General features: G+C 43.9%; 1 protein-coding gene across 1 annotated transcript in view; it reads right to left on the bottom strand.

The window, feature by feature from the left end:
* The window catches only part of SLC7A10 (solute carrier family 7 member 10), a 40,638-nt gene extending 27,489 nt beyond the window's left edge, over nt 1-13,149 (bottom strand). The window contains exon 1 of the mRNA XM_059481417.1: nt 13,056-13,149. Coding sequence (XP_059337400.1) covers nt 13,056-13,149 — 94 coding nt within the window. The remainder of the gene's footprint in view (nt 1-13,055) is intronic.
* Between the last annotated feature and the right edge of the window lie 1,653 nt (nt 13,150-14,802).

Raw genomic sequence — 14,802 nt, 5'->3', positions numbered from 1 at the left:
TCACCAACGCAGCTGTGAAAACAACCAGAGTTCAGCTGTGCTGGGCAGTGCTGTGGCTCAGACAGGACAATGTGACAGCCACAGCTCTTCAGCAGGCCACCCTTCAGCCCTGCTCATGCCAATGGTAAAGACCCCTGCACCATCTTTGGAGCATCATTTGTTTTATGGGAAATGCTGGATTTTCCCCCTTTTTTCTCCCCTCAACTCTATTCTTTTTGCTGACTGATTGATCACAGTGAACAGATTATTCAGACTGGAAAATCCATCAGCAGCTACTGCCCAGTGGGAAAGCCTCTTGCTGTCCATTCCTGAAAGCTGTTAGTCCTTAAGGATGTGCCATTGGCCAAATCAGAAAGATTAAATAAAACATCAGGATGCAATTTGGAGAGTTACACAGCACACAGAAGGATTTTTTTGTCAGACAGGTGTAGGCTCTAGAGGAAGAAAGCAGCCTGGAAGTTGGCACATTTCTCTGACCCCCTCATTGCTCCACACTCCCTGCTTACCTCTGCAGCTTTCTGCTCTGAAAAATGTTCCTCCTTGCAAATTAAAAACTTTGTTTGCACATATTGGTGTCCTTGCAACCCTCAGCTATGGCTGCCAGACACCCATGTGTGCCCTGCACCAGCCAAGGGACACTGTGGGGATTTATGGGGCAGCATGACAGGAATGAGCAGGTCTGGAGAAAAAAACACAGCTTGAACTTGATGGCTCAACTGCAAATAAAGCAAAACCTAATTCCCACTCTTGCCTCTGATTTTCTCTCAAATTACTGGGTTTTATGCCTTCTGCTCTGATCCCACAAGGATGAGCCCTGCAGAAGTGTCCTCAGGCTAGCTGGTGGATTTTTGACTGTGCTTACACAGCAAACTTGGGATCCATCAAGAGCATCTCTAAACCAGGCATCACTTCATCCTTGATTTCTGAAAGGATATAATGGGAACTTCAGGATGCTACACTTTCAAGGTAAAGCTTATTCTTCAATAATACCCTGAATAGTAAAAGGCTAAAATGTTCAAAGTGCCTTCCTGAATTGCAATTCCTGGCAATACATGTTTAAAACAAAGCTATGTGAAAATGGCAGTAACAAATCATCCAAATACTTCAACTGCTGTGTTATAGCTCATGTTATTGAGAAGATTGATTTAGAGTCTCCTGTAAGGTCTACTGCCACTGCCTAGGATCTTACACAACCTTATTTTGGATGCAGATGTAAAGAAGACATGAACTTCTTAGCAAAGCTTGGGGATGTTGCAGGTTTCACACCTCCCTAAAAGAAAATCATTCAATCTCCTGAGTTTACATTCTTCTGGCTGTAAATCTGTGTTAGTTTTACCTCTTAGCATGGTAATCTCAGCATTCACATCTCTAAGTGGCTTTATCTCTGTTTTATCAAGAAATACAAAGATAGGCTATGGTCAATGAACTGAGGTGGAATTTAAAAGCAATAAATTAAAAAAAAAAGGTATTTATGCTTCCTGGGGTGTGCACAGCTATTGCACAATGATACCTGATTTAAAGCTTGCACTTAACTCAAAATGCACTTTGGTAAACAGCTCAACCTGCGTTTAAATGAGATTTACAAACACCAGCTCAGTGTACACTTTGACAGACACCACTTATGATGCTGTGTTGCTGTCCTCATGTATTTAGAACCAGTTCTGATTTGTATCTTGACTTTATTTTTAAATATGATTTATTTTAAAGAACCTGTTTAGACAATTTTACTGCAGAGAATCCTGGATTTCCAAAAGAAATGGCAGCTTTTCTTGCAGTTCTCAAATATCTTTGATCTGGGAATTCAAGGACCTGTTGTAATATGATCAGGATTTAGCAAAATTGCTATATAATATTCTTATCCATGTATGAATCTTGTATTTGCAGATATCACAACTACCTTTTGAAATTAGGTATCTTGAGAATTATGAGACTTCATGTTGCTCACTGATGTCTTTATGTAACAGGTTTATCTAAGCAGTTGATCAGCTGTATAAAAAATTCATCAAAAGAATGTCACTCCTGTCCCCTGAACAGAAAAACTTGTTCATAGAATAGTTTGAGTACACAGAAACATGGAATTAAATCAGCTAATCCTGCAAAACAGATGTTAACACAGACTTGAACATCCCTGTATCACAGTGTATGGGACCCTGCTTATAATCCACATTTTCTGTTCTAGCTTTGTAAGAGTTGGAGATCTGTCTTTTTTTCTGCTTTCCTGGTTTCCTAAAGTATCAGACTTATGGTTGAAGCATGTTCTTTACAAATGTCACTTTACAGAGGTTTTCTCCTTGGTTTTTGGTTTTTCAGTTCTAGTGCTTCTGAGCAGCTCAGCCAAGAGTTCCTCAGACTATTTCAGAGGGCCTCAAAGGAAACAAAGGCATTTCAGTAGATGGAATATTCACAGACCTTTTCAGGGATGTTCTGTGAGATGGTGGCTAGAAGTGAATTTGCTGCTGTTTCCCTTTGTGTGCCCCTCTCCCTGTCTGAAACAGAGGATGATCCCCACCCCAACAGAGGATGCTGCTCCTGTCCCTGGCTGTGTTTGCTCAGTGACAAGAGTGCTCATTTTTGGATTTGGGGTACAATGAGGGAATGGGCCTGGCCCTGTAAGTTCAGTGAATGAGAACAGATTACACTTGTTGGCTTTGCTCTCTGCTGTGCCAGCTGAACACAGCAAGGCTCATTCTCTGACTGCCAGCCTTGCTCAGGTATGTAGGCAATCAAGGATTAATGAGTTTGCATCTAGCTGCTTTCATTTAATTTAAAGCCTATGAGGCAATGAAGTCCTCCACTCCTGATGCCTTCAGCAGGATTTGAGGGACTTGGGACCAGTTAGGAAAAGGGTCTTTAATTTTCTGTCAGGAGCACAAGCATGTGAAGGAGAGCTGTTCCTTCTGTATGCACTTGTAATATGTACAGGATTGGGCACCTTTTGTAAAGTCTGCTTAAATCTTGCTGTGTTGCTAGGGAACTGGCCCTGTCCACAACCAAAAAACATGGAGACATTGTGTCCTACTGGTTTCTGGCAGAGTTTACCATAAGAAATGGCTTAATTGCAACAAGATCTACTAGCAGGAGTACAAAAAATGTGATTTGTCAGCTTTTTTGTCAGCTTTTTTTAAATTACAAATATTTTAATTCTATCACACACATGGAAATCCCTTTCAAGCTAAAAGCTAGGCATGTGAGGACAGCACCAGAATCAAACACTTCTTTATTTTTTAAAATACTGATTCAGCTATTTTTAAATTTACTTGAGTCAAAGTACAGTGTTTGCAAGCTTAACAAGCTTGGATACTCTCTGCTCTTTTGTACTAACTAAGGCTATTACTATTTTCAAGACTCTTACAAAAAGAATTCATTATCTATGTTTCCAAAATGTATGGTTTTTCAAGTTTTCAGACTGCATTTAAAAGTATTAGAAAAAAGAAACCTGTATTTATGGAGAGCTAGAATGACATTTCTGATACAGTTTCTTAACCCTTTCAGGATATAAGAACTGTCTGAGTTGGTTTAAATTAGTGATACAACAAGGCTTAGAACCCCAGATAGCAACGAATAAGTCTGCTATCAAAACAGGACAAAATTTGGGCAGAGAAAAAAATAAGCCATGGGGAAATCAAAATGAAATATAGTCTGAGGTGACCTCCCTTAAAACAAACAAGTAAATCCTGTCCTATTAAGCTCTCAGGAGAGCTGCTAAAGAATTTTGAAATAATCCAGACAAGGAACTCAACCCCACATTTTCATTCTTGTCAGTCCTTTTCTTGCAACTCCCTAAGAAAAAATGATCCCTTGTGTGTTTTGTCCAAAAGGATGAATTTTTATTGTATAAAAGCACACACTTTAAAGCTCTAAGTCCTCATTCCTTGGCAGTCATTAACTTCAGGTTTATGGAGAAACATATATTGATCCTTTCCAAGGCATGGGTGGGCAGGGAGGCAAAAAACTCTTGTGGATTCATCAGCCTTCTACATGGGACCAGGAGGAATCTCACAGCACAATACCATTAAAAACTTGGAATATCTGGCACCTGTTAATAGCTTTTTCTGCTCCTCTCAGGATAGTTACACAATTTAACAGCAAAAAGATGGAAGACACAGGAACTGGGAGACCAGCCAAGCAAGGATGTTTTTTCTTGTCACAGCTGTAGCTTATAATGTCATTTATGTGTACACAAGTGCAATGGCCTTTCACAAAACTCCTTGTGTTACAGAGAAGGTGTTTCAATATTCAGACCTCAGCTTTTGTCTTCCACTGTCTGGATGCATCTCTGTAAGAGAGCAACTTTTTACACTGACTGCTCCTCCCCGGATTTTCTAACCCAGAGTTAATGTACAATAATTAACGTGTCTGTGTGTTGATCAGTGCCACATGTGAATTAGAACATGCTCATCCTTGGATTTTCTAATCCAGAGTTAATGTACAATAATTGACATGCCTGTGTGTTGATCAGTCTTACATGTGAATTAATAATTTTGTGGTGGGCAGCCTTGTGACTTTCATTGCCACAGATCACATTAATATTGTGGATTTTACCTTTCTGACCCAGTGTATTCAACAGAGTGAGTTTCTTCCTTAACTTGTTTTCTCCTGGATGTAAATAAGGCCCTTATGTTGTTCAGACATCATTTTTTGTGGTATACTGTTTTAAGATGTTTGGCCTGATCTAGATTAAGCAGCTTCATATAACTGATGAAAGAGCTATTGTTTTTCACAGCAGAAAAACTGCCACTCATCCAGATCACTGACCTATTTCTTGGAGTTAGAGGTAACCTTTCTGAAGTTTTACTGCTTTTAAATGGGATGTTTTACACTGTTGATATTTTGGTCCCATATCTGAAGTGTGATTACGCCATTATTTAAGGATCAGATAAAAAAGAATTCAACTTGATTTTCAGATGCCAAAAGATTTTAGTTTTCTGTAAGTTTTGGTACTATTCTAAAGAAAGTGTTCAATGAGTCAGAGCAATTCAGCTCCAGGGGTTATTCCATTACTCAATGATACAGAAATTCCTCAGGCCTAAACATCACCACTATAGCCCTCACCACTTTCCTTGCTCTGGGATCCAGTGGAATTTGTCTCTATTGCCTGAAAGGGATGATGAACCATGTCTAGAAGGAACAATTTAAACAGCTCACCCTAACACTACACTGGTTTGTGCATTACCCTGCAATCAGAAAACCAGCACCTGCAAGTTCCTGAGGATGGAACAGTCTGTAGACAATCACTCTTCAAATCTTGCTTTTCACTTTGACTTGCAAAGGCCAGTGCCAGAAGAAAACATTAGGAGAATAAACTAATACTGCATAAACATATTTTGTGGAGGCTGACATGAATAAATGTATTTAATACTACACACATCTTTTCTCTGCAGGACAACAGAGCTTGCATATTCTCTATGCTCTCTCACTGTACAGAGAGGGCTACAAGCATTTTAAAAGGAATTAGGGTGTTGAGATTCTCAGTCAATGTTGGATTGCTGGCTCCCTGCTCCTTGCCATGGAACATCTGCTAAAGAACTCTTTGGGAGAGTTCTGGGTTTTTAAGGACCAGCAGAATAACACAACACTGTTAGGATGTTTTATATTTGGGGCACTTCAGTACTGACAAATGCCTTCTCATTTTATCATGCTGCAATCAAGATGACAAAAAAGTGTGGCAGCTAGTAGAAACTCCCCCCACAGCACAACAAAAACCAGGGTCTCAAAAGGAAAAGTTTGGCACATGAAAAGCTGCAAACAAAAAAAAAAGCTAAACCTCCACCAAACCATTTCTGCTTGTTGTGAGCCTGCCAAAGCAGAGCAGACTTTCTCAACAGAAAAGGCCACATTATGCTAGAAGGAAATGAGCTGCAAGGCACAGGAAAAGGGAACACGAGTGGAGATTTATGGCAGTGCTGAAAGCAGGCACTGTACTGCCAGATCAGGAGTGAGACACTTACCAAAGGATGCTACCTTTGTTAGTTCATCTGTCAAGGAAGGAGTTGCTGTTGCATCTGAACTCCTGGCACTCACTGCAGAGCTCATTGCTTCAGCCTTGTGATCAGAGTCACTCTGTCTCAATCAGAATTTTCTACTTTTTTTAGAAGGTAAGAAGGTAAAAACCCCCCAAAACTAGCAAAAACTCACCCAAACTAAATCCATTCAAACCAAAACCATCAGTCAATGAATGCTTGATAGCTAATGACTTGGAAACAGAATTGTGTGGCAGTCATTGCAGAAAAATACAAATTCAGCTTTTTTTTCCCCTTCATATTGAACATGAGGGACTTCACAGGCTGAATTCTCCTTGATATAGACTGCAGCAGAAAGGCACATCTGTGGACAAATAAAACCCTTTTCTTTCTCCAGAAATATTCAGTAAAAAAAATTATAAAGTTTTAGGGCTCTTTCCTCCCTTCCCCCCAGGAATTTCTAATTACAGCTCCTTTTTAGACTTCCTCTGTAAGTCAGTTTACTCTCAGAGGTAAGCTGCAGAATCTCCCTGAATTTTGACCAACTTTAATTTGAACTTTGCCATGGTTTTTACTTTCAAGTGAAACTGCAGCTTGTTTTCAGCTCCCTAAACTCAAGTGAAAGGCTGCTCTAAACAATTCTGATGGAGAAGTATAGGTTGGAACAGTCTTGAAGAACATGGGAATATGTAAAATATCATGCCATAAATGTAACTTGCATTTTGGTTGGGCATCTGCTGCACCGAGGGAAATACAGGTTGGATGTTAGAAAAAGTTTTTACACAAAGGGTGATAAAGTTCTGGAATGTTCTGCCTGGGGAGGTGGTGGAGTCCCCATCCCTGGGTGTGTTTAACAAAGCCTGGATGTGGCACTGGGGGCCAGGGTTCAGCTGTTGGGGCTGCGTGGGACTCGATGATCTTGAAGGTCTCTTCCAACCTGGTCATTCTGTGACTCTGTGATCTCCAGCTTTCTTTTCTTCCAGCTACAGGATCCAATCTTTCTCAGCAGTATGAACCTTTTTTCCTGTTGGGTACCATACCAAATTATGGACACCAATCAGCTTAAATGTACACATGGACTGTGGACATGTAATTTTCAGTAGTTTTGAATTTGAGCCTAAGCCTCTGGGCTATATGGAAAAAAATCATTCACAAGTCCCTCAAAAGTGTCTTTGTGGTTTCTCACTAGTAAGGAATCTGTGCCATTTATCTCAACAAAGATTGACTGCTGACTTTACTAAACCATAATTTGCATTTATGAGAGGACAAGACACTGAATTACAGTCCAGAGCTCAATCCTGAACCATTGCCCTGAAAAAAAAACCCCAGTTGTGCATTTGTAATTACTTTGTGTGTTCCATCAGTAAGTGCCATGTGGAACTAAATGCTCAAATATTAGTTAGCAAGGTGTGTAACAGATAAGGAAGGCTGACTCCTTTCTACAGTGTTTAGAAACATTTTTTTTTGAGAGAGAGAAGCACTGAAGTGTAATCTGTATTACTCTCACAAGTCACCAAACAAAAGTGTGTCCTGAAACTTCAGTTAGCTATAAAAGTGAAATGCTCTCACACGGATCCAGAGAGTGAGAAAATTCTTGCTGCAACAACACTCTTTTCTGTGACTCCAGGCAGGATCACAGAAATCAGGAAAAATCATCTAGTAATGTGGGTGGTGGTTCTCTTTTTCTTTTTTCATACATCTTTCTTTCTGCTGCAGTTCTGTAACTTGGGTACTGCTCCAGTGAAGTCCATTGGGTCTGACTAGAAATGATCTCCTAATGATTTGAAATGTTACTTGATTAACAGATGGATCTGATTCACTGACCAAAACCACTTAAAAAATGGTGGCACATAAACATGAAACATGACCAGAGAGGACACGGCAAGCACTGTGCATTAACACCTATCCATTTCCACTTGGAAAAGAGGAATATGAAAGCAATTCCCAGTTCCACGTGTTCTCTCTCCCCAGTGTTAAGCTAGCAGCTTGCTGAATCCTGTTTCTGCCAACAAAGACTATCTGTGGGGTTTTAAGGGATGTCAGAATGGCAGGGGCACAGCAGTAAGGAGACAGCTAATTGACACACAGGGAGGCTGGCAAATGGCTTTTTGTTACTGACAAGGAGGAAAATCACATTGGGGTGCAGCCCTGGGAAGTGATATTTATGCAAATAAAAACTTCTGTGCACATGCATATGCAATTATTTGTATAAGTATGATGACAGGCAGATATAATTACAATTATAATTATAATTATAACCAAGGCAACTCAGTTGTTCTCCTGATGGATTACCATGGTGTGGGCAGTAAATTGCAGTACAGGCCAGGACAACTCTGCCTAAGGAGGCATCTCTGATGGAAGGAGGTTTCTGAGCTTGGGGGCATTCTGCTGAGACCATCCAGGTCATGGGGTCAGCTAGGATGGAAGTAAAGCCTGTGCTGTCATCTGGGCACTTGGACAGATAAATTCCAGAAAGTTACTTTCAGAACTAGCAAAAGTTGAACATATTGCTCACTGAACACAGTTTTGTTGCTATCACTGGGCCTGAATCAGGAACCAGTTTATAAGGGATCTTACATCAAATTCATGTGTGAGCAGAGTAAGTACCACAAGCATTTTTTAAGCAATGCCAAGTCAGCTGATGCAGATAACTTGCCTGCCTGTGCTCAGCAAAATAAGATGTATTTAGTTTTAGCTGAAATATTTCATTGTAGTTGAATTTGTAAGTCTTCTAGTCAGTCTCATATAACCTGATATTAAATCATTCATGAATATACAACAGGTTTCATCACAATGCTAGTATGACCCTATGGCTACTTTCATGCAGTTTTACAACCACATAAATAAAGCTTTTAAGAGATGTTTAACTGTTTGTTTTATATAATGTTACTTGATCTGTATTAAACAGTTAAACAACCCTTTTTACATGTGTTATAGATACAATTTGTGTATACAGTTAAATATACATTTCTAGTATATGAATGGTGAATTTTGTTGTTCAGACCCAAAGAACCAGGCTGCTTTAAGACATTAATCAGCCTGCACTTTCTAGTTCTTGTAACTTTCTAAAGAACAATGGAATGTGGTAGAAATTACATCAAGTCATGGATATTTTTACTTAGCTTCTTATCTGCACAGGCAAGACTCCAAGGGAGGCACTGTATAGCTAAGATGCCTGTGTTCAAAGAAAATACACATAAAAAAATCTTAATTACATATACAGTCCTATGAAAGCATGTGCATGAAATAACTGTTCAATTAAATACAGCATTGATTTCTGTGCCTGCCAAATAAATCTAGTGTGGATTTCAAACAATGATATACTATCTCTATGTTATTATCTAGGACATAATAACACATGTATGTCACTACTTTTTAAGCTGTATCCCTTCATTTAAGTAGTGGCAAGATTGATTTGCAGTGCATGTGAGTGCATTAGATTATTTGTTTTCACTGTACATAACCAATTTTGAGACAGAGCAGTTTGGGTGTTTCTACAGCCTGTCTCAGGCACTTTCCAAAAGTGCTCTTTCTGTGACAGAGATGAACTGCCAGAAAGATTTGTTACTGCTACTAAACACTGTTCAGTTTTACAGTCATTGACTACCAGTCTCTATTTGGAGTTAAAGGGTTTTGTATTCAGTACCTTTATTTACATCAGGATACTCAGAAGAGCTGGCTTCTGCCTCAGTGTGAAATGAACTTTGGAAATAGCCTTCTTCTCTGATCAGGCTTGTTTGTAAACAAGTTTAAAAATATAAATGAAGTAATGAAAGACAGATTTATGTTGTGCAAAAGTTAGGCTGCTGAGAGAGATCAGGAGACTGTTCTATGGGGTGGATATAGGAAGGATGTAGTCCTAATTTGATGTAGTTTATTATGGGGTTTTTTTTCTGCATAGTTTTTGTTAGATGAACTGATATTTCTTATGGCAAAACCTTTCAAAGCTCTATAAAAGGAGGATAAAAATTTGAAAGCTTAAGTTTTGTGAGTGCATTAAGACAGCATAGCAATTTATTGTGTTGATAAATACCTCAGTTGTGAAAGCAGTAAGAAAATTGCCCAACAATTCAAAACATGTCAGGAAGATTGAAAAGTAAGACCTGTTTTCCAGGGAATTAGCACAGGGCATGGTGACTTCAGCACAACTGGCAGGGTGCAGGCTGTCTGTGCCCTCCCTGCTCCCTGAAGCAGACTGTGCCCTGTACCACAGGGCAGGCTGAGCCCCCTGAGCTCAACAGCCTTGGATGTTTAACCTGAGGTACCCACAGACGCTGCCTTGATTCTCTTGGCTGCAACTCTGATGGAGTACTGCTGACAGACTGCAAATTCTACAGACTGCATCCTGCCATTATTGAAATATTCTCAAATACAGCGTGCTCCCACCCCCAAACCTTCTCCTTCACTCCATGTCATTGCCTGCTGATTCCTCCCTAGCACTGACTCCCCAGCTCTGCAACTCATACAATACCTTATTTCAAACAAGCAGAATTAGTGTATAGAAGGCGACCACAAACTTATTAATAATGTATTTATAAGCTCATATTTACAGTATTTTTCAAATACTCCCTCATGTTTCCTCTTCCTAATTATTAGAAGATTATAGTTCTCTATATCCATCCTGCAGCTGATTAGAATTGTAGAACAGTCAGCTAAACCAGAACATTTGGTGTAATGCTGGCAGATCACAGCATCAAATTTCTATTTGATAATATTAAAATATGCTCATACATTTTCTGTACCTGCAAGAACATTTAAAGAAAAATAAGAAAGCATAATCCTTATGTCCATACAGAGCAAGACAAGTTTTTTTTCACAAGTGATTTCCGGTTTTCTTGGTGTTCTCAGTATGACTTTGCTGCAGGATGCATTAGAATCTGATGTCTAAACCCTTGAAATGGATTTCCCTCCTCCACTCCAAACCAGGAAATGTAGTATGATGGCTGACATAAAAGTCCTGGTCTGTCCTTTGGTCTGTTCCACAGGCTCTGACACACTGACTGCATCTGTTCTTTCCATGCTATTCAATTACTTGGAAATAAATCTTCCCCCTGTGTTAAATTCTATCAAACAGAAAATTTGTGAGTTACCTGGTTGCCGAATATCAACTTAGATTAACTAGTTTATTTTTTGTATAAAGGAGCCTTAAAAAAGATTTCATTTAGTTAACTCCACTAATGGCTTGCAAGCCTATCTGATGTAATTTCGTGTCCTCTGATTTGAGGTTGTCATGTTTTATGCAGTGGCACCTACAAAGCCAAACTATTCCTACTACATACCACTTTGTTACAGAAGTCTTTGATATGTGATGTAACTTCATGCATCTGCACACAAACAAATCAAACTAAAAAATAGGATCCTATGGTTGTGTTTCAAATGTCTTCTATGAAAATATGGGGAAATTGGCAGAAGAATTTTCAGGCTTTATGTGGCAAAGCAGATAACCTTCTCTAACACTTAGACCACTTGAGAGTACTACAGTTTGTCAAAAATGTCAGTGCATTTCCTTGCTCAAATGTCCCTGATTAGATGAGAAGCTGTTTCACAAGATTTATTTTGGACAGGCATGACATATATGAATTCTGCTTGCAGGATATGGCAAAAAAGGTTGATGAAAGGTTGACTGGGAGAGAAGGGTAGCAGTCTCAAGGTACCATTCTGTCATACCTAATAAATGACAGAGATGCCATAAATCTTCCCTATGGCCAATAGCAACTCGGGGAATTCCTAACCCTGGAAGTGCCTTACCTACAGCAAAGTGCAGCACTCAAAACTTCACTCTAGCACAAGGTCATCTGAGCTCCACTGAGATCCAGAACCGAGATTTCCCCCTTAAATATGCTGAGGGATTCAAAATAAAGGTATCTTTGATATGTAGAACACATCTCCCCAAAAACTGCAGATACAGATTTTAGTGTTTCACTGTGGGAATGGATTGAAACATTTTCCTTTCATATAACACCCTTGTTCACAATGATCCTGTTCAATGGCACTGAAGTTTTTTTTTTTTTTTGCAAGACCATATCCACCTACATTGCATATAGAGGCATACATGACTAAGAGCATAAAATTGCAGTAGGGCACTGTGATCACTACCAGTTTAGTCCTTTTCCTCAAGCTTGGTGACATCAATCACAGAGACACATGGGGGTGTCCAGGCAGTTCTGCCACTGAGCCGAGCATTCCCATGGACGTGGCAGGTCCTGCTGTGCCCGCTGTTCCCTCCCTGTGCTGCCGTGCACCTTGACACAGCTGTCACTGCCAGCCTTGTCCCCGGGTCCTGGTGACAGATCGGCAGGGTCTTCCTGCGGGGTTTGGAGGCTGACTGCGTTAGTACAGGCTGCTTTTATTGACCTGGGCGAATCTTCCTTGCTCTCACATCCCCAGCAGTGATGGAGCACACGGAGGGACAGAGCTGCCCCAATTTCCCAGTTTTGATCTGTTACGGGAGCAGCAGCTCAGCCCCGCTGCTGACCGCTGCGCCGGCGATGGCTGCTGGGGACAGCACCTCTGCTAGCCACGGCTGCTGGGGACAGCACCGCTGGCTGCTGCGGGACAGCACCTCTGCTAGCCACGGCTGCTGGGGACAGCACCGCTGGCTGCTGCGGGACAGCACCGCTGTGCCAGCCACGGCTGCTGCGGGACAGCACCGCTGCCAGCTGGCGCTGCCGCCACCGCGGCTCCGGGACAGCCCGGCGCTGCCTTCCGAGAGCCCGCGCTGCCACCTGCACTTCGCAGAGCCCGATCTCAAATAGACGAATCAACCTGGTTTAGCCTGATAAGCGAGCGCCGCAGAAGCCTCAGCAGCTCACCGGGCATCAGGACAGACTTTAGGACACCTCGCGATTTGGCGCTCGCTGAACGGCTGGGCAGAGGGGCTCACTCTGGCCGGCCCCTCAGCACGGACCGGGTGTCAGCCCCTCGCCGCCCATCCCGCCGCGGGCCGAGCCGCACGGAGCAGCGGCGCGCTGTCCCCGGCCGGTGCCGCACACCTGCCCGCGGAGCCGCGCATCGCCTGTCCCCGCGCCGGCCGGTGCCGAGCCCCGCCGCAGCGGCAGCACAGCCCAGTGTCAGGGCTGTCAGCGGTGCCCTTACCGATGATGATGGCACAGGCGCTCACCAGCCCGATCTCCTTCTTCAGCGCCACCCGCTCGGGGCCGCCGGGCAAGCGCTGCTCCCCGCCGGCCATCGCTGCCCGCGCTGCTCTGCCCCGCGGCCCCGCGCGCATGCGCCGCCCCTCGGGCCGGAGCCGGGGGGGCCGCGCCGGACGGGGCCGGACGGGCCGCGGGACCCCTGAGGGTGGCGGTGCCTGAGGGCTGCGGTCACTCGGGGCGCGGCCGCTCTCCGCTCCTGCCAGTGCGTTCCCGAGGGGCCGCGGGGACAGCAGAGCCAGCGCTGTGCGGCGAGGGCTCAACGCCGAGCGCTGCGCTCGGACATTCGGCGTGTCGGGCAGCGGGTCCTGCCCGGCGCCACGAGCCAGCCTGGCGCCGTGCCCGTGCCCCCTGGCAGAGCCGCCCCGAGCGGGCTCCGGGGCCACCGCCTCCTCTTGGGCTCTGTTAGTTGAGGTGGTGCGATAACCTACAGAATAAACGTTTTATTGCTTGTCATCGGTACTGCCAGAGTTAAAACCAAGACGGCAATGCCCGAGATTGGCTGCTTTCCGTACTTTTTAACTTAAGTTTCTCCGCTCTTTCTTCCCACGTTGTTTGACACTTCTGAAGGGCTCTCGCACCGGCTCCTCCGCACCCGCGGGGCTGAGAGGCTGCGGGGGCTCTGTCCGGGGCTCTGTCCCCCACATCCCTGTGGGGCTGAGGGGCTGCCATGGCTCCCTCCCGTGTCCCCCACATCCCTGCGGGGCTGAGGGGCTGCCATGGCTCCCTCCCGTGTCCCGCACAGTCCCGCGGGGCTGAGGGGCTGCCATGGCTCCCTCCCGTGTCCCCCACATCCCTGCGGGGCTGAGGGGCTGCCATGGCTCCCTCCCGTGTCCCCCACATCCCTGCGGGGCTGAGGGGCTGCCATGGCTCCCTCCCGTGTCCCCCACATCCCTGCGGGGCTGAGGGGCTGCCATGGCTCCCTCCCGTGTCCCCCACATCCCTGCGGGGCTGAGGGGCTGCCATGGCTCCCTCCCGTGTCCCGCACAGTCCCGCGGGGCTGAGGGGCTGCCATGGCTCCCTCCCGTGTCCCGCACAGCCCCGCGGGTCTCGCCGGGCCGGGAGCAGCTGCTGACGAGCTACAGCTGGGAGTATCTGCCGGGGAACATAAAGAAAGAAATGTTTTCTTTCTTCACACAGGGGATGGAGCTTAAATGTTGGGATCTGCGTTTGGCAAATCTTTGCTCTGTGAACAAACTGCCTTCACAAGAATATCAGTGAATGAAGTCTGCTCTCATGCGATATCAAAAAGCTGAATCGTAGCTTGGACACCTGGGCTCTTCCCTCAAGTTATAACAGCCAAGGGTTTATTGATGGGAATGCCCAGATCGTTACTTGTTTCTAAGATTACACCGTGTTTATACGATGTTTATAAGATGAAGATACCTTCCTGAGGCCATTTCTGTGTTCAGAGAAGACCCCCGTGTAGGTGACCTATTCTGAAAGTGCACAGGTTAGAAACATGCCCTAGGAAGATTTTGTGGTAACTGACATCGTGCACCAGTGGGACAAACAACCAGTGCAAACTGGCGAGGTTATGGCAGGGTGGGACAGGCAATGTCTGGTTTTTCACCCCAGTGAAGGAAGTTGGGAGGTTTCTGTGGTGACACCAATCTGATTTTTGTTGTCTTCACAATGAAAACTATGACAACTGATAAGCCTTTTGAGAAAATCCGTGGATTATTCTTAGA

The sequence above is a fragment of the Ammospiza nelsoni genome, chromosome 13, assembly GCF_027579445.1.
Source record: "Ammospiza nelsoni isolate bAmmNel1 chromosome 13, bAmmNel1.pri, whole genome shotgun sequence".
NCBI lineage: Eukaryota > Metazoa > Chordata > Aves > Passeriformes > Passerellidae > Ammospiza > Ammospiza nelsoni.
The sequence above is the reverse complement of the archived record's forward strand: the minus strand, read 5'-3'. Positions and strand labels throughout refer to the sequence as shown.